Genomic DNA, 21,646 nt, shown 5'->3' with positions numbered 1-21,646 from the left:
CACCCTTTCACAATTACTGTTGTTTACGCAATCCAAATACTCTCAATTTGTTTAGCTAAGTTAGAAAATACGATATTACAGATTTCACAATGCCAAAATTCTTTGGTTGTGCAAACCCACAGTTTATCAGCTGTCCAGGTGGTTGGTCTTTACATTTTGCGTTTATATTTTTTTATTTGTTAAGTGTACTGTACATATTGTCCTCTTAATGTACCGCATTTCCCTAACTCAGGCTAACATTTTTTTGCAAAAGTAGCCCAATTAGCGGGAGGGACAAGGGCAATTACTTGTCCCGCGAGGTGCCCACGTTCAAAACGGATGCCAGTCAAAATCCATACAGCGGTGGGAAGCGCAGAGCCAGAGCTCTGACGTCATGTATAGCATGTTGCTGTACAGCAACTGCGTTCCAATTTAGACGTTTATTTGTGCCAAAATTTGCCATTTTCAACTGTTCTACGAGTACGAGTGTAAAGGGTAAAAAAAGTTTGCATTTTATCAGCCTTTTGTTGTTGTAATTTGCCTGCTATTTCTTGTTGTATTATTAGGCTATGTAATGTAAGGATGTGTCTTCATTTAAAATACGTACTGTATTTGTATGTGCATCTAGTTTTTACTGACATTTATGTCTGTTTGTGTGTGAGTGTGTATGCCTATCTCTGTTTTGTGTGTGTGTGTGCCAGGTTTGTGTGTGTGTCTGTGTAACACAACCATAGAGTGAGTGGAGTACACGGCTCACTAACACGGCCCCACAGTGCCAACTCATCATTCCATATACCCATGCTGACTCCCCTCCCTGTCACATCACAAATAAACACAATTTATAACTTTTAACTGTCAACAACAACATCAAAAACAATGTTTCATGCCATAGGCAAGCTCTCCCCTAGCTCATGGGCTTTGTGGGAAATTCATTAACTATTTGTCGCTCAATCCCATTCTCTAGTGAGAACCAGTGATCATAGCCTCCCCATCGCAATGGATAGGAGGAGTGATTATTTGATGGATATATTGAAGTAGGGAGTTGGAGACTGCGTGAAGGTGCACACCCCAAATGAAGCACCCTCTCCCCTCCTGTTAGTTGGAAACAGTATTGACAGGGTAAAGCCCCTGGAGTTTTCTGTATTGGGTTTCTGTTGGGGGCCTTGTGTAAGCCAGGCTTTGGGGGAATGGAAGGGATAGGTCCAAGAGTCAGAAGAGCCTAAATCAATTGACAAAAAGATGAGAACAGAACATCATACACTCCTCATTTAGGCTAGAAATTCTTGAGGCTAATCATTTGTGGCGTATGTCAATGGGTTAAAAAAAGTACTCAGTCACACAATACAGATTACCTCGTGTTACGTTGTGCCACAGATTATATATATATATTTTTTATATCTTTCTGCATTGTTAACAAAGCAAAGAGTAATTAAATTATGCTAGCCTGAAAGGCCCTGAGTGAATGGGTCATCATTCTGTGATTGGATCCAATGGTCTCCAATTTACAGGGTGTAGGGTTGCGATCCCTCCCTCCTGAGTCTCCAGAATTTATCTGTTTTTGGAAGACAATATTTTTTTAAATATAATTTCCATGGAAAAGGAGGTGTGGGGGTGCTTTGCTGGTGACACTGTTAGTGATTTATTTAGAATTCAAGGCACACTTAACCAGCATGGCTACCACAGCATTCTGCAACGATACACCATTCCATCTGATTTCTGCTTAGTGGGAATATCATTTGTTTTTCAACAGGACAATAACCCAATACACCTCCAAGCTGTGTAAGGGCTATTTGACCAAGAAGGAGATTGATGGAGTGCTGCATCAGATGACCTGTCCTTCACAATCACCTGACCTCAATCCAGTTGAGATGGTTTGGGATGAGTTGGACCGCAGAGTGAAGGAAAAACAGCCAACAGGTGCTCAGAATATGTTGGAACTCCTTCAGGACTGTTGGAAAAGCATTCCAGCTGGTTGAGAGAATGCCAAGATTGTGCAAAGCTGTCATCAAGACAAAGGGTGGATACTTTGAATATAAAATACGTTTTGATTTGTTGAACACTTTTTTACTACTTGAATGCATGTGTGTTATTTCATAGTTTTGATGTCTTCACTATTATTTTACAATGTAACAATAGTACAAATAAAGAAAAACCCTTGAATGAGTATGTGTCCAAACCTTTGTCTGCTACTGTATAGACAAAAGTATGTGGACACCCCTTCAAATAAGTGGATTCGGTTATTTCAGCCACACCCGTTTCTCACAGATGTATAAAATTGAGCACACTGCCATGCAATCTCCATAAACAAACATTGTCAGTAAAATGGCCTCACTGAAGAGCCCAGTGAATTTCAATGTGTCACCGTTATAGGATGCCACCTTTCCAACAAATCAGTTTGTCAAATTTCTGCCCTGTTAGAGCTGCCCTGGTCAACTGTAAGGGCTGGTAATGTGAAGTGGAAATGTCTAGGAGCAACAACAGCCTAGCTACGAAGTGGCCTCACAAGCTAACAGAACTGTACCGGCGAGTGCTGAAGCGCTTAGCGTGTAAAAATAGTCTGTCCTCGGTTGGAACACTCACTACCAAGTTCCAAACTGCCTCTGGAAGCAACGTCAGCACAATAACTGTTCGGGAGCTTCATGAAGTGAGTTTTCATAGCCGAGCAGCCATACACAAGCCTAAGATCATCATGCGCAATACCAATAGTCAGCTGGAGTGGTGTACAGCTTGCCACCATTGGACTCTGGAGCAGTGGAAATGCGTTCTCTGGAGTGATGAATCACGCTTCACCATGTGGCAGTCCGACTGACGAATCTCCAGCTAGTAGAGGGTTGGCCTGAGCTGTTGTTTTTTTATTTATCTGGGCAAGTTAGTTAAGAACAAATTCTTATTTACAATGACGGCACAGGAACAGTGGGTTACACATAACTGCCTTGTTCAGTGACAGAACGACATTCTCTCTCTCATATAATATATATATATATATATATATATATATATATTATATATATATATATATATATATATATATATATATACACATTTCTCCCCTCTGCCTTCACCTGTCTCTTGTTTCTCCGGCCCATGCCCTGTTATATGGTGTGGCGCAGTTATTACTTAGAATTAAAGTATAGGCCCCTTTAGATCTATAAATGATCTCTCTCCCCCTCCCTCCCTTCCTCCACAGGAAACTCTTCAGACAGTCCCCAAGTTCTGCTTCCCCTTCAGTGTGGACAGGTATGTTTGTTCTAAAGCACACACACACTCCCCTCTTGTTGTTTGTAATGCCACACAACCGGTTTTTGGAGAGTTTAACCTCTCTGGGCTAGGTGGCGCCAAATCGTCCCACCTACGCAACAGCCAGTGTAATCCCGTGGCGCGATTTTCAAATACCTTAGAAATGCAATTACTTCAATTTCTCAAACATATGACTATTTTACAGCATTTTAAAGACAAGTCTCTCGTTAACCTTTTGGGGCTAGGGGGCAGTATTTTCACGGCTGGATAAAAAAACGTACCCGATTTAATCTGGTTACTAATCCTACCCAGTAACTAGAATATGCATATACTTATTATATATGGATAGAAAACGCCCTAAAGTTTCTAAAACTGTTTGAATGGTGTCTGTGAGTATAACAGAACTCATTTGGCAGGCAAAACCCTGAGACATTTTCTGACAGGAAGTGGATACCTGATGTGTTGAATTACCTTTAAGCCAATGCCATTGAAACACACAGGGGCTGATTAATGTTTTGGCACTTCCTATTGCTTCCACTAGATGTCACCAGCCTTTACAAAGTGTTTTGAATCTTCTACTATGAGATCTGACCGAACAAGAGCCTTGGAACGGTGATGGCCGATTAGACTCTGGCGCGCGAGGTCATGTTGGGTACCCTCGTTCCAAAACGTTTTAAAAGAGAATGCATTCGTCCACCTTGAATATTATTCATGTTCTGGTTAAAAAAGGCACTAATGATTTATGCTATACAACGTTTGACATGTTTGAACGAACGTAAATATATTTTTTCCCCTCGTTCATGAAGTGAAGTCCGGCGGGCTTAGATCATGTGCTAACAACACAGAGCTTTTTGGACATAAACGATTAGCTTTTTTGAACAAAACTACATTCGTTATGGATCTGGGATTCCTGGAAGTGACATCTGATGAAGAGAATCAAAGGTAATGGATTATTTACATAGTATTTTCGATTTTAGATCTCTCCAACATGGCCGTTTGTCTGTATCGCAAAGCGTATTTTTCTGGGCGCAGTGCTCAGATTATTGCAAAGTGTGATTTCCCAGTAAGGTTATTTTTAAATCTGGCAAGTCGATTGCGTTCAAGAGATGTAAATCTATAATTCTTTAAATGACAATATAATATTTTACCAATGTTTTCTAATTTTAATTATTTAATTTGTGGTGCTGACTTGACTGCCGGTTATTGAAGGGAAACGATTTCCTGAACATCAACGCCATAGTAAAACGCTGTTTTTGGATATAAATATGAACTTGATAGAACTAAAAATGCATGCATTGTCTAACATAATGTCCTAGGAGTGTCATCTGATGGAGATTGTAAAAGGTTAGTGCATCATTTTAGCTGGTTTTATGGTTTTGGTGACGCCTGTCTTTGAATTGACAAAACATTACACACAGCTATTGTCAATGTACTCTCCTAACATAATCTAACTTTATGCTTTCGCTGTAAAAACTTTTAGAAATCGGACAACGTGGTTAGATTAAGGAGATGTTTATCTTTCAAAGGGTGTAAGATAGTTGTATGTTTGAAAAATTTGAATTTTGACATTTATTTGGTTTCAAATTTGCCGCTCTTGAAATGCACCTGCTGTTGATAGGGTGCACCACGGGTGGCACGCTAGCGTCCCACATAGCCCCAAGACGTTAATCTAACCACACTGTCCGATTTCAAAAATTCTTTACAACGAAAGCAAAACATTAGATTATGTCAGCAGAGTACCCAGCCAGAAATAATCAGACACCCATTTTTCAAGCTAGCATATAATGTCACAAAAACCCAGAAGACAGCTAAATGCAGCACTAACCTTTGATGATCTTCATCAGATGACACACCTAGGACATTATGTTATACAATACATGCATGTTTTGTTCAATCAAGTTCATATTTATATAAAAAACCAGCTTTTTACATTAGCATGTGACGTTCAGAACTAGCATACCCCCCGCAAACCTCCGGTGAATTTACTAAATTACTCACGATAAACGTTCACAAAAAACATAAAATAATTGTTAAGAATTATAGATACAGAACTCCTTTGTGCAATCGAGGTGTCCGATTTTAAAATAGCTTTTCGGTGAAAGCACATTTTGCAATATTCTGAGTACATAGCCCAGCCATCACGGCTAGCTATTTAGACACCCACCAAGTTTAGCCCTGACCAAACTCCGATTTACTATTACAAAAGTTTGATTACCTTTGATGTTCTTCGTCAGAATGCACTCCCAGGACTGCTACTTCAATAACAAATGTTGGTTTGGTCCAAAATAATCCATCGTTATATCCAAATAGCTGCGTTTTGTTAGTGCGTTCAAGACACTATCCGAAGTGTAAATAAGGGTCACGAGCATGGCGCAATTCGTGACAAAAAAATTCAAAATATTCCATTACCGTACTTCGAAGCATGTCAACCGCTGTTTAAAATCAATTTTTATGCCATTTTTCTCGTAAAAAAGCGATAATATTCCGACCGGGAATCTGCATTTAGGTAAACCGAGGAAAGAAAATAAAGCATTCGGTCGACACGGGCACGCGCCTAAGCCCACAGTACTCTGATCGGCCACTTGCCAAACGCGATAAAGTGTTTCAGCCAGAGCCTGCCTCGATATCCTTCAGCTTTTTCCCGGGCTCTGAGAGCCTATGGGAGCCGTAGGAAGTGTCACGTTATTGCAAAGATCCTCAGTCTTGAATAAAAAGAGCCAAGATAAAACAACTTGTCAGACAGGCCACTTCCTGCATGGAATCTTCTCAGGTTTTGGCCTGCCATATGAGTTCTGTTATACTCACAGACACCATTCAAACAGTTTTAGAAACTTTAGGGTGTTTTCTATCCAAAGCCAATAATTATATGCATATTCTCTTTACTGGGCAGGAGTAGTAACCAGATTAAATCGGGTACGTTTTTTATCCAGCCGTGTCAATACTGCCCCCTAGCCCTAACAGGTTAAGGTCCAAGCCCCCCCCCCCCTCCCCTCATCACACACACACACACACAGACAACACCCTCTAGGGTAGTCTTGTCTCTTTACAGTGTGATTCACCAAACCCAGCTGGTGGCTAGGCTCTCTCCTGTTCCCCCACTTTAAAATTACGATTACACCCTTTTTGTGTAAGAGCTGTTTGAAAAAAATGCCTGGAATATCAGTGTGATCAGGTGGGTTGGTGTTTTTGGCCCGTCGCATAACATGACACGGCAGTCTGATTATTATATTTTGATGACAAAACAAAGTAGCCTATACACCTATGGAAGTTTGTATAAAATGACTATAGTTCAACAAGAGAATTTCTAAGTCTGATGGCTCACGTGACTTAACTCAACAGCTACACAGTAACTTGCCCTATTCTGCTAGCTTGACAGTTATCAACCTACAGCAAGAGAGGTGGTTAGGTTACTTTCAAACTCAAAGTTCTCACATGTACAGAGGCTCTATTTAGATTTTAGTCATTTAGCAGACGCGCTTATTCAGAGCGAATTACAGTTAGTACATTCATTTATAATAGCTAGGTGGGACAACCACATATCTCAGTCATATTAAGTACATTTGTCCTCAAAGTAGCTATCAGCAGTCAGTGCTAGTAAGGGGGAAAAAGGTTAAGTGCGAGTGTTAGTTCACAAAAGCTTTTTGTTTTATTTTATTATTATTTTCATGGGGGCGGGGTGAGGAGGGGGTGCAACAGGCTGGTGCTGTGGGATTTTTAAAATACTCTTTGAAGAGGTAGGGTTTCAGATGTTTTCGGAAGATGGGAAGACCTCTGCTGTTCTAGTTTCAGGGTAATGCTGGTTCCACTATTGTCGTGCCAGGACAGCGAAGCAGGAGCTGCCACCCTGTAGGGGTGGGAGGGCCACGAGACCAGAGGTCTTGGGGTGTAGGGTTTGAGCATACCCTGAAGGTAGGGAGGGGCAGTTCCTCTTGCTGCTCCATAGGCAAGTACCATGCTCTTGTAGTGGATCCAAGCTTCTACTGGAAGCCAGTGGAGTGTGGAGTCTCCACACACTATTCTATAACCAGCATCATTACAAAGTGAACACTTCTCTGTGCTAGTGTAGTCCCTGAGTGTTATCGCCATCTACAGGAGGTATAATAAAACACACACATTGACTGTGCTCACTCCAGATAACAGGGAGGCAGCGAGGGGGATGAAAGTGGTGTGTGTGAAGCAGTTTGACATTTCCTCCTGTGTTTGTCTCTCTCTCATGTTGAGAAACATTGTTTATACTGCCAATGACCGGGGGGGCTTGGCTATCATCTCCACACACACACACACTGACCCAGCCTTTGGTGACACGAGAGCATGCCCATTATTCTGACCTCTTGTCACACGGGAGAGAGAGGCTGCCCGCTAGGCTTCTACAGTCACTTCAGAAAGCATTCACATCCATTGAATGTTTCCACATGTACAGCCTTAATTTAAAATGTATTACATTTTGATGTTTTGTCACTGGCCTACACAAAATACCACACAATGTCAAAGGGAAATTATGTTTTTGGACATTTTTACAAATTAATTAAAAATTAATAGCTGAAATGTCTTGAGTCAATATTTATTCAGCCACTTTGTTATCCTCTCTGGGCTAGGTGGGACGTTTGCGTCCCACCCTAGTCAACAGCCAGTGGAATCCCGTGGCGCGATATTCAAATACGTTAGAAATGCTATTACTTCAATTTCTCAAACATATGACTATTTTACACCATTTTAAAGACAAGACTCGTTAATCTAACCACACTGTCCGATTTGAAAAAGGCTTTATAACGAAAGCAAAACATTAGATTATGTCAGCAGAGTACCCAGACAGAAATAATCAGACACCCATTTTTCAAGCTAGCATATAATGTCACAAAAACCAAAATCACAGCTAAATGCAGCACTAACCTTTGATGATCTTCATCAGATGACACTCCTAGGACATTATGTTATACAATACATGCATGTTTTGTTCAATCAAGTTCATATTTATATCAAAAACCAGCTTTTTACATTAGCATGTGACTAGCATTCCCACCGAACACTTCCGGTGAATTTACTAAATTACTCACGATAAACGTTCACAAAAAACATAACAATTATTTTAAGAATTATAGATACAGAACTCCTTTATGCAATCGCGGTGTCCGATTTTAAAATAGCTTTTCGGTGAAAGCACATTTTGCAATATTCTGAGTAGATAGCCCGGCCATCACAGGCTAGCTATTTTGACACCCACCAAGTTTGGTACTCACCAAACTCAGATTTACTATAAGAAAAATTGGATTACCTTAGCTGTTCTTCGTCAGAATTCACTCCCAGGGCTTCTACTTCAACAACAAATGTTGGTTTGGTTCCAAATAATCCATAGTTATATCCAAATAGCGGCGTTTTGTTCGTGCGTTCAAGACACTATCCGAAGGGTGACGCGCCGGCTCATAACGTGACAAAAAATTCCAAAATATTCCATTACCGTACTTTGAAGCATGTCAAACGCTGTTTAAAATCAATTTTTATGCGATTTTTTCTCGTAAAATAGCGATAATATTCCGACCGGGAGTCGTTGTTTTCGTTCAAAGACTGAAAAAGTAACATGGACTCTTCACGTGCACCGCGCACCCGTCTCATTGTTTTCAGATCGACCACTTACCAAATGCGCTACTGTTTTTCAGCCAGTAACTGCAGAGTCATCATTCAACGTTCTGGCGCCTTCTGAGAGCCTATGGGAGCCTTAGAAAGTGTCACGTTATAGCAGAGATCCTCTGTTTTGGAAAGAGATGACAAAGAAGGCCAAGAAATGGTCAGAGAGGGCGCTTCCTGTTTGGAATCTTCTCAGGTTTTGGCCTGCCATATGAGTTCTGTTATACTCACAGACACCATTCAAACAGTTTTAGAAACTTTGGGGTGTTTTCTATCCAAATCAAGAAATTATATTGCATATTGCATATTCTAGTTACTGGGCAGGAGTAGTAACCAGATTAAATCGGGTACGTTTTTTATCCGGCCGTGCAAATACTGCCCCCTATCCCCAACAGGTTAAGGGAAGCTAAATGCTTTCTTGGGTGAATAAATTAAACTATCTCCAGTAGGCAAATCATTGAGTGTGAAAGGTATTACTGTATTGCATTATATTGTATTATATGGACCAGAAATATGCACATCTTTCAAACCATGATAAAGCAGACGAGAACATGCAGTAAATAGAAATGCCGCCAACAGAGAGGGCTGCCTCGCTTCGAGTCCTTAGGATTTCGTTTTTTATGTATCATTTCTTACGTTGTTAGCCCAGAAAATCTTAAGTGTTATTACATACAGCCGGGAAGAACTATTGAGAAAGGGGGATGTGTCTTCTGCATTTAACCCAACCCCTCTGAGTCAGAGAGGTGTGAGGGGCTGCCATAATTGACATCCACCTCTTCGGCACCCGGGGAGCATGGTACTTGCCTACGGAGCAGCAAGAGGAACTGCCCCTCCCTACCTTCAGGGTATGCTCAAACCCTACACCCCAAGACCTCTGGTCTCATGGGCCTCCCACCCCTACAGGGTGGCAGCTCCTGCTCCTGCTCCGCTGTCCTGGCACGACAATAGTGTAACCAGCTTTACCCTGAAACCCTGCCTTGCTCAGGCAGAACGACAGATTTTTACCTTGTCTGCTCGGGGATTCGAATGAGCAACCTTTCGGTTACTGGCCCAAAGCTCTAACCACTAGGGTACCTGCCTACCTATTGGTAGGCGTCAACTTACCAGCACTACGACCAGGAATACGACTTTCCTGAAGCGGATCCTTTGTCCGCACCACGCAGGGCATTTGAACTGATTCCAGAGCAGACCTAAAACAACGTTGCCGAAGAGGGTGTCGGAGCAGTCTTCTAGTCAGACTTCGGAGGCACGCACACCACCCACCGCTTCCGAGTACATTACTCGCTAATGTGCAGTCTCTAGATAACAAAGTTGCCAAAATAAGGGCAAGGGTTGCTTTCCAGAGAGTCATCAGGGATTGTAACATACTCTGTTTCACGGAAACACGGCTCTCTCGGGATATGCTGTCGGAGTCGGTACAACCACCTGGATTCTCAGTGCATCGGGCCGACAGGAATAAACATCTCTTTGGGAAGAAGAAGGGCGGGGGTGTATGTTTCCTGATTAACGACTCATGGTGTAATTGTAACAACATACAGGAACTCAAGTCCTTTTGTTCACCTGACCTAGAATTCCTCACAATCAAATGCCAACCGTATCTCCCAAGAGAACTCTGTTCGGGTGTTGTCACAGCCATGTATATCCCCCTCAAGCCGATACCACGACGGCCCTCAAGGAACTTAACTGGATTTTATGCAAACTGGAAACCATATATCTTGAGGCTGCATTCATTGTAACTGGGAATTTTAACCTCTCTCGGGGAGGTGGGACGCTATCGTCCCACCCACGGTTCACACTATTCAACAGCCAGGGAAAAATCGGAGCACCAAATTCAAAACCACAAAATGTCATAATTCAAAGTTCTCAAAGATAGGACTATTTTACATATACATACACTTCTCCTGAATCGAACCACGTTGTCCGATTTCAAAAAGGCTTTACAGCGAAAACAAAACATTAGATTATGTTAGGACAGTACATAGACACAAATAACCACACAGCCATTTTCCAAGCCACTAGATGCATCACAAATACCCAAAACACAGCTAAATGAAGCACTAACCTTTGACGATATTCATCAGATGACACTCCTAGGACATCATATTACACAATACATGCATTTTTTTGTTCGATCAAGTTCATATTTATATCCATAAACCCCACTTTGCATTGGCGCGTGACGTTCAGAAAATATTTTTCCTCCAATACTGCCGGTGAATCAGCACAACAATTTACAAAAATACTTGTCATAAACGTTGATAAAATATTAAACTGTCATTCAAAGAATTATAGATGAACATCTCCTTTATGCTAACGCTGTGATAGATTTCAAAAAAGCTTCAAGAGGAAAGCACACTTTGCAATAATCTGAGTACTGCGCTCAGAAAAATACACTAGGCAATACAGATACCCACCATTTTGGAGTCATCTAAAATATTAAATAGCATTAGAAATATTCACTTACCTTTGATCTTCATCAGAAGGCACTTCCAGGAATCCCAGGTCCACAACAAATGTTGTTTTGTTCGATAAAGTCCATAATTTATGTCCAAATAGCTCCTTGTTGTTAGCGCGTTCAGTTAGCTACTCCAAGTGTAGGAAGTGCGCGGAAAATGTCACGACGAAAAGTAAAAAAAGTTATATTTATGTTCGTTCAAACATGTCAAACGTTGTATAGCATCAATCTTTAGGGCCTTTATAACGTGAAAATTCAGTAATATTCCACCCGGACGATTCCATTGTCTTGAAAAACGTTTTGGAACACAGCTACCTCTCACGTGAAAGCGCGGCAATGAAGTGATGTCCTTCCCTGGGTCACCAAATTCCCCACCTTCTTGTTCGCTCTCTGTTCATCATAGACCCCTCAAACAACTTTCTAAAGACTGTTGACATTTAGTGGAAGCCTTAGGAAGTGCAAAATTAACCCTAACTCACTGTGTGTTCGATTGGCAATGACTTGAAAGGACTACAAGCACCAGAATTCTCACTTCCTGGTTCGATTTTTCTCAGGTTTTTGCCTGCCATATGAGTTCTGTTATACTCACATACATCATTTAAACAGTTTTAGAAACTTCAGAGTGTTTTCTATCCAGATCTACTAATAATATGCATATTCTTGTTCCTGGGCCCCGAGTAGTAGGCTGTTGAATTTGGGTTCGTTTTTCATCCGGCCGTGAAAATACTGCCCCCTACCCTAGAAAAGTTAACAAAGCAAATTTGAGGAAAAGTTTTTCTAAATTCTATCAGCATATCGACTGCTGCACTCGTGCTGGAAAAACACTCAACCATTGTTACTCTAACTTCCGTGATGAATACAAGGCCCTCCCCCACCCTTCTTTTGGCAAATCTGACCATGACTCCATTTTGCTCCTCCCTTCCTATCGGCAGAACCACTGATTTGAGTGAGTTTATAAGGAAGTGTATAGGAGATGTTGTACCCACTGTGACTGTTAAAACCTACCCTAACCAGAAACCGTGGATAGGTGACAGCATTCGCACAAAACTGAAAGCGCCTACCACCACATTTAACCATGGCAAGGCGATAAGGAATATGGCAGAATACAAAAGAGTAGTCATTCCCTTACGCAAGGCAATCAAAAAAGGAAAATATCAGTATCGAGACAAAGTGTAGTCACAATTCAACAACTAAGACACCACATGTATGTGGCAGGGTCTACAGACAATCACAGACTACAAAAGAAAAACAAGCCACGTTGCGGACACCGACGTCTTGCTTCCAGACAAACTAAACATCTTCTTTGCCCGCTTTGAGGATAATACAGTGCCACCGACACGGCCAGCTACCAAGGACTGTGGGCTCTCCTTCTCCGTGGCCGACGTGAGTAAGACATTTAAACGTGTTAACCCTCGCAATGCTTCCGGCCTAAACGTCATCCCTAGCCGCTTCCTCAGAGCATGCGCAGACCAGCTGGCTGGTGTCTTTACGGACATATTCAATCTCTCCCTATTCCAGTCTGATGTCCCCACGTGCTTCAAGATGGCCACCATTGTTCCTGTCCCCAAGAATGCAAAGGTAACTGAACTAAATGACTATCTCCCTGTAGCACTCACTTCTGTCATCATGAAGTGCTTTGAGAGACTAGTCAAGGATCATATCACCTCCACGTTACCTGTCACCCTAGACCCACTTCAATTTGCTTACCACCCCAATAAGTCCACAGACGATGCCGTCGCACTGCACACTGCCCTATCTCATCTGGACAAGAGGAATACCTATCTAAGAATGCTGTTCATTGGCTGTCGCTCAGCATTCAACGCCATAGTACCCTCCAAGCTCATTATCAAGCTTGAGGCCCTGGGTCTCAACCCTGCCCTGAGCAATTGGGTCCTGGGCTTCCTGACGGGCTGCCCCCAGGTGTTGAAGGAAGGAAGCAACATCTCCACTTCGCTGATCCTCAACACTGGGGCTCCACGAGGGTGCGTGCTCAGCCCCCTCCTGCACTCCCTGTTCACCCATGACTGAGTGGCCATGCACACCTCCAACTCAATCATCAAGTTTGCAGACGACAAAACATTAGTTGGCTTGATTACCAACAAAGACGAGACAGTTGAGGGCTCTCGGAGTGTAGTGTCAGGAAAATAACCTCTCACTCAACGTCAACAAAACAAAAGAGATGATCGTGGACTTCAGGAAACAGCAGAGGGAGCACCCCCCTTTCTACATCGATGGGACAGCACTGGAAAAGGTGGAAAGTTTTAAGTTCCTATGCGTACATATCACTGACAAACTGAAATGGTCCACCCACACAGACAGTGTGGCGAAGAAGGCGCAACAGCAACTCTTCAACCGCAGGAGGCTGAAGAAATTTGGCTTGTCACCGAAAACCCTCAAACTTTTACAGATGCACAATCAAGTGCATCCTGTCGGGTTGTATCACTGCCTGGTACTGCAACTGCACCACCTACAACCGCAGGGCTCTCCAAAGGGTGGTGAGGTCTGCACAACGCATCACCGGGGTCAAACGACCTGCCCTACAGGACACCTACAGCACCCGATGTCACAGGAAGGCCAAAAAGATCAAGGACAACAACCACCCGAACCACTGAAAAACAGCTTCTATCTCAAGGTCATCAGATTGTTTAACAGCCATCACTAGCACAGAGAGGCTGTTGCCTACATACAGACTTGAAATCATTGGCCACTTTAATAAATGGAACACTAGTCACTTTAATAATGCCACTTTAATAATGTTTACATTTCTTGTATTACTCATCTCATATGTATATACTGTATTCTATACCATCTATTGTATCTTAGCCTGTGCTGCTCTGACATTGCTCATCCATATATTTGTATTTATATATTCTTATTCCATTCCTTTACTTAGATTTGTGTGTATTAGGTATTTGTTGTGTAATTGTTAGATATTACTTGTTAGATAGAATAGAAGCACAAGCATTTCGCTACAGTCACAATATTATCTGCTAACCATGTGCATATGACCAATAAAATGTAATTTGATTTGTATCTGGTGCAGCACATGCGGCCTACAAAGTTACAAATATAGGCTAGCGAATGTTATTTACATTTTTTTTGTGTAGAATTGTCTATTTGTATAATTAGTAGGCTGACGCATATATACCTTTCATAATATTTCCACTAATGTTATTAGCCTACCTCCTCTTTCTCTCTTTTGTTGCTTCATTTCTTCCTCGCTTTGAACAGTTGAATTAAATACATTTGGTTGTCTTTATCTTCATTCTAATGACATCCTTGAATAATATAGGAGTAGAATTAGATGCAGAAGGCTTTCACTTCTCTTCACGAAGATTGAATGGTTATGGGTCTGAATAAATAACTGCTATAGCCTAACGCCATCGTGCGTTCGCTCTTCTTTCAAACTACCCGTGAGTTCTATTGGCTTCTTTATTTAACATTCAGCGAAAAAGAATTTGCATCCCTCTTTGAATAGTCTATTGGTATAAGAAATGCAACAACAAAAAAACGTTGTTCTGCAAGCTATTCTAGTTTAGCTTTTCCTGCATGGGACTATAATTGCTAAGGAGTGTTTTTTAAGGAGAGGCCAGCGGAGCACAGGTGCTTGCTTATTGCGCTTAAGACAGACGCTATAATTTAGAAGCTTATTATGCATAACCATCATTAATTAGCTAAATATAAGGCTAATACTGCATGAGAGAGAGAGAGAGAGAGAGAGATGATATAAAGCAACGATATTTGAGTAAATAAAAATAATCTTTACAATTAACCTGTTGGGGATAGGGGGCAGTATTTGCACGCCCGGATAAAAAAACGTACCCGATTTAATCTGGTTACTACTCCTGCCCAGTAACTAGAATATGCATATAATTAGTAGATTTGGATAGAAAACTCTAAAGTTTCTAAAACTGTTTGAATGGTGTCTGTGAGTATAACAGAACTCATATGGCAGGCCAAAACCTGAGAAGATTCCATACAGGAAGTGGAAATCTGATTTGTGGAATCACCTTCAACACTTTGCCTATGAGAAACACCGTGAGTTAGGATTCATTTAGCACTTCCCAAGGCTTCCACTAGATGTCAACAGTCTTTACAAAGTGGTTTGAGTCTTCTATGGTAGAAACTGACCGAAAGAGAGGCTTGGAAAGTTGGTCACAGGGGGAGGGCCATTACTACTATGACGCGGGCGCCCATGGGTAGCCTTTCATTACGAAACGTTTAGTAAGACAATGCAATCGTCCGCCTTGAATATTATTGAAACTCTGGTTGAAAAAGGCCCTAAAGATTTATGTTATACAACGTTTGACATGTTTGAACGAACGTAAATATATATTTTTTTCGGGAACGCGCTAACAAGGAGCTATTGGGACATAAATTATTAACTTTTTCAAACAAAACTACATTTGTTGTGGACCTGGGATGCCTGGAAGTTCCTTCTGATGAAGATAATCAACGGTAAGGGAATATTTACAATAGTATATTTGATTTTAGATGTTTCCAAGATGGCACTAATCTGTATCGCCTAGCCTATTTTTCTGAGCATACCACCTCGTTTATTGCAAAGTGTGATTTCCCAGTAAAGTTATTTTTAAATCTGGCAATGCGGTTGCATTCACGAGATGTTAATCTATAATTCTTTGAATGACAATATTACATTTTAACAATGTTTTCGAATAGTAATTTTGTAAATTGTAGCGCTGATTCACCGGAAGCATGAGGGAAAATATTTTCTGAACGTCACGCGCCGATGTAAAATGCTGTTTTTATATATAAATATATTTATCGAACAAAAAATGCATGTATTGAGTAACATGATGTCCTAGGAGTGAATTTTTTTCTTCTATTTAACCTCTATGGGCTAGGTGGGACGCTAGCGTGCCACCCGTGGTGCACTCCATCAACAGCAGGTGCATTTCAAGAGCGGCAAATTTGAATCCAAATAAATGTCAAAATTCAAATTTTTCAAACATACAACTATTTTACACCCTTTGAAAGATAAACATCTCCTTAATCTAACCACGTTTTACGATTTCAAAAAGGTTTTACGGCGAAAGCATAAATTTAGAGTATGTTAGGACAGTACATTTACAAGAGTTGTGTGTAATGTTTTGTCAAGTCAAAGACAGGGTCACCAAAACCATAAAACCAGCTAAAATGATGCACTAACCTTTTACAATCTCCATCAGATGACACTCCTAGGACATTATGTTAGACAATGCATGCATTTTTAGTTCTATCAAGTTCATATTTATATCCAAAAACAGCGTTTTACTATGGCATTGATGTTGAGGAAATCGTTTCCCTCCAATAACCGGCAGTCAAGTCAGCGTCACAAATTAAATAATTAAAATTAGAAAACATTGGTAAAATATTATATTGTCATTTAAAGAATTATAGATTTACATCTCTTGAACGCAATCAACTTGCCAGATTTAAAAATAACCTTACTGGGAAATCACACTTTGCAATAATCTGAGCACTGCGCCCAGAAAAATACGCGTTGCGATACAGACTAGACGTCATGTTGGGGAGATCTAAAATCGAAAATACTATGTAAATAATCCATTACCTTTGATTCTCTTCATCAGATGTCACTTCCAGGTATCACAGGTCCATAACGAATGTAGTTTTGTTCAAAAAAGCTCATCATTTATGTCCAAAAATCTCCGTCTTGTTAGCACATGATGTAAGCCAGCCGGACTTCTCGTCATGAACGAGGGGAAAAAATTTACGTTCGTTCAAACATGTCAAACGTTGTATAGCATAAATCATTAGGGCCTTTTTTAACCAGAACATGAATAATATTCAAGGTGGACGAATGCATACTCTTTTATAACGTATTGGAACGAGGGTACCCAACATGAACTCGCGCGCCAGGTGTCTAATGGGACATCATCGTTCCATGGCTCTTGTTCGGTCAGATCTCCCTCCAGAAGACTCAAAACACTTTGTAAAGGCTGGTGACATCTAGTGGAAGCAATAGGAAGTGCCAAAATATTCCTCAGCCCCTGTGTTTTTCAATGGGATAGGTTTAAAGGTAATACAACACATCAGGTATCCACTTCCTGTCAGAAAATGTCTCAGGGTTTTGCCTGCCAAATGAGTTCTGTTATACTCACAGACACCATTCAAACAGTTTTGGAAACTTTAGAGTGTTTTCTATCCATATATAATAAGTATATGCATATTCTAGTTACTGGGTAGGATTAGTAACCAGATTAAATCGGGTACATTTTTTTTATCCAGACGTGCAAATGCTGCCCCCTAGCCCTAACAGGTTAATCCATTTTGAATGAAGGCTTTAACACAAGAAAATGTGGAATACGTCAAGGAGTATGAATACTTTCTGAAAGCACTGTATAGTTATCTGTGTGACACACTGATTAAGGGGGCAGGCTTGTCACCCCAGCCACTGCCAAGCCATCCAGACGGCCAATCACTTCTGTTGGGTTTAGCACAGACACTCAGCCACCAGCCCTCCGTAATGGACTGTGTACTCTACATGTGTAAAGATGAAGCTAATATTTATAATGATAGTAACACTAGCAATATTAATGAAAGCTTTATTTAGAAAGCACTTTAAAGGGCACCACTTTGGGTTAAACTAATAGCCATGTCTGAAAATGCTTCTTTGTTTCTGTCCTGTCTTGTCTGTCTGTTTATTTCCTTCTCCCTCTCTAACTCCACTTCTGTCTTATCAATGTGCTCCTGCTTCTGTTTGGTCTTAACTGCTGATGTAAAAAGTGCTCTATGGACAAATTCAATGGATTGATTCCCTTCTCTGTGTGGTGCAGTCTGTTGGTGAGCCAAGTGGGCCAGAATTTCACCTTTGTGCTGACAGATATCGAGAGCAAGCAGCGGTTCGGCTTCTGCCGCCTCTCGTCAGGGGCCCACAGCTGCTACTGCATCCTCAGGTGAGACCCGAGTGTGTGTGTGTGTGTGTGTGTGTGTGTGTGTGTGTGTGTGTGTGTGCGCGGAGAGAGCTAGAGCGTGCACAAGAGATTATTTTTTTACATCAGTTCACTCTGCCCTTGGGAAAGGTAGAGACAGAGCTGTATTTCCTATTACACTGACAAATACTTACACTTAAGAGAATCTTACTTTCCACAAATTATCATTCATTACAAATAATTTGAGAAGAATTTAAGAAAAATCTAATATTTTTGGGGTGAAAAGCCAAAATGTGTGGTCTCCTGCCACAACCTGAGGAACAGCCAGTGAAAAGCTGAAACGTAACAATAGTTTTAGCATTTTTTTGGTACCATGAGGCTTTTCAGTTGACTGGCCTAATAATATTGTTTTTATACATTTTTAATTCTCATTACCATTGTTGTTGTAGTTTCTTTTAGTTGCTTTTAATGTTAATTCCATATCCACAACTATTATTGTTTTATTATTGCTGTTGGTCCGACCACTTTTCTTATATGTGTACATTGACAATGTAAGTAATTTAACTTGCCATGTCAGTAAAGTCTATTGAATTGAATTGAGAGAGAGAGAGCGAGAGAGATCCATTCTATATGCCTGGCGCACCACAAGGTACACTGTCGGCACCATTGAACTTAGATGTTTTTTCAGACAACAGAGGATTGTTGTTCGGTGGGGGTCATTATAATGCAGTATACATGTTGTTTGGAAGTCAATTGTTACTACTTTATTCTATAGTTTTATATTCTGCATTATCACAGTAGGGAAAATGCTTAGGGAGAGTAGCATTGGAAAGCAGTGGAGGTACAGGACAGGAAAGCACAGTAAAGGAAAGGAAAGGATAGAGGGCATGCTGAACCCTTGACTCTGAGTAGTTTTGACTGTACCTTCGCCAGTGGCTTTTCCCATTGTTCTCTGTTCAGGTTACAAACATGTGATGCGCACGCACACACGTACGTACACACGCATACACACACACACTTTCACAAGGTCTCTCTCAAACACACACAATCAATGCATGATCACCCTACATCTTACCAAGTAATCCTCTGCTGACCACCAATAGCACCACTTGCCAATCTGGTCCATAGGCAGAGCGCACAATTTGTAGATGGTCATTTGACCTGGGCCTTGATGTCGGTGGTGAGCCTAGAGGGAACTGACAGCATTTCAGGTCCCAGGGCGGACAGCCACTTTAAGACCAGAGAATGTAGCCTGACTGTGTGTGTGTTCATGACCCACATGATAGAAAGAGTGAGGAAGTGTGTATTTATGGGCATCTCATTTTATCTGTGTGTGTGCGTACAAGCGTGTATGTTTGTGTGTGTGCACTCATGTCACACGTGGAGCAGCAGCTATAGTATCCAGTGGTTAGCCAAGTCACCAACGATTTGGGCAAAGCCCGGAAAACATTCCCGGATATCCCATCACTCGGGTGCTTTGAAATCCAATCACTCTAACCTCAATGTTTTGTCTCTGACTAGTAATTCCTATGTGCACCAGAGGCCACCCCATCTCCTCTCTACTAATTTGTATCTATGTGTATTAGGGCTGACCCCAATTAGTTCACTGGTCGATTGTTTGGTCGTTAGGCTGTTGGTCGACCAAGATTATTTTAGTCGAGCTGTAACAAATAAATAAATAAATAAATAAATAAATAAATATAGTTTGTCTGTCCCGAGCTCACTGGCACTGAAAACTAAGGGTCCAGAATATTTTATACAGTGTTGCAAGTTCGCTAGTGCAAGCTTTGGGCCGGATTCAAGTTAATAATTGACACCATGTTTGAAGTTCGTTGCAGACAGGCCATGTGTAGCCAATGTGATTTATAGGATATTTATTTTTAAATCAGGTTATTTCCTACCTGCAGGCTGCAATGTTTTTAATTGTTGGCTTTATATAGGCTATTTTTGCATAGTTGGCAATGACAATAGAAGTTACTTTTTTAGGTTTGTATCATTTTCATTTAGATTTGGATAGAATTTTGATTAACCACATGACAATGATTTTGAGATATGAAGACGTTATTATAAATTAAATTAAACTTTTTCCCAAAATGTGCATATGAAAACCATAACTGGCACGCAGATCAGTAGAAATGGTAAGATAAATTGCAGACTCCTCGTGTAGCCTGTTACCGGCAAATTCAGGAGAGTAATGGCAGAATCTGCGAAAGCAAGCAGGAGCGGGAGAAGAGTAATTTGCTCAGGTTAAGTTTTTTCCCCCTCTGGTTACCTAGATCTCTGGCACCCTCTTGAGGCATCAAACTGCAAGTCTATGTGTCTATATATGGAAAAACATACAAATGTAAAGGTTTTGAGCAATCGATTGGTCGAAAGAACCGACAACTTTCGGTCGACCAATATTTTTTTAGTTGGGGACACCCCTAATGTGAATGCTGGAAGAAGGACCTTTTTTTTTTGCTTGGTTATTCCTTTTTTTGAAGGTTCATAAAATATTAATGTTGACAAAAATCCTTACACTATTGTGTGAATCTGTCTCTCTCTTTCAGTCTTACTGCTTTTTATCTTTTTCTTTCTCACTTGTTTGATATCTGCCGTTCTATTTTTGTCATCTCGTTTCATCCCCCCTCTCCTAATCTCTTTATCTTTCTCTCTCCCCCTCTCTCCCTCTCGTCGATATCCACAGCTGTTAGATGTCTAACCAGTCTCAAATGCAGGATCTACACACAGTCAGCCCTATAAAAGGACAATACTTTGAAAATATGTATTTTTGGTTGAAAAATACATCTTTCAACCAATTTTGCTCACTGGGAAACTATCCGTTTATATCTTTTTCATGTTGATTCTTAGTGTGCTAGTCCCACAATGTACACTAGACATAACAATAATTCAAACCCATGCATATACAGTACCAGTCAAAAGTTTGGACACACCTACTCATTCCAGGGTTTTTCTTAATTTTTTTACTATTTTCTACATGTAGAATAATAGTGAAGACATGAAAACTATGAAATAACACATTTTACCGTTATTTTGCCAGGTAAGTTGACTGAGAACACATTCTCATTTACAGCAACGACCTGGGGAATAGTTTCAGGTGAGGGGAGGGGGATGAATGAGCCAATTCTAAGCTGGGGATGATTAGGTGTCCGTGATGGTATGAGGGCCAGATTGGGAATTTAGCCAGGACACCGGGGTTAACACCCCTACTCTTACAATAAGTGCAATGGGATCTTTAATTACCTCAGAGAGTCAGGACACCCGTTTAACGTCCCATCCGAACGACGGAATCATGTAGTAACAAAAAGTCTTAAACAAATCAAGATTTCATGACAGCTTTGCACACTCTTGGCATTCTCTCAACAAGCTTCATGAGATAGTTACCTGTAATGCATTTCAATTAACATGTGTGGTATTGTTTCAGTGTAATAGCTACTGTTAATTTGACACTGCAGTTAGA

At 40.9% G+C, this 21,646-nt stretch overlaps 1 protein-coding gene across 1 annotated transcript in view; it reads left to right on the top strand.

Moving 5' to 3' along the window:
• Window positions 1–21,646, top strand: part of LOC106562885 (DENN domain-containing protein 1A) — a 273,596-nt gene that overhangs the window by 81,854 nt on the left and 170,096 nt on the right. The window contains exons 4-5 of the mRNA XM_082958057.1: window positions 3,167–3,216; window positions 18,091–18,210. Coding sequence (XP_082814183.1) covers window positions 3,167–3,216; window positions 18,091–18,210 — 170 coding nt within the window. The remainder of the gene's footprint in view (window positions 1–3,166; window positions 3,217–18,090; window positions 18,211–21,646) is intronic.

The sequence above is a fragment of the Salmo salar genome, chromosome 11 (genome assembly GCF_965601325.2).
Source record: "Salmo salar chromosome 11, fSalSal1, whole genome shotgun sequence".
NCBI lineage: Eukaryota > Metazoa > Chordata > Actinopteri > Salmoniformes > Salmonidae > Salmo > Salmo salar.
Note: the sequence above shows the minus strand (reverse complement) of the source record. Positions and strands in the feature narration are given on the sequence as shown.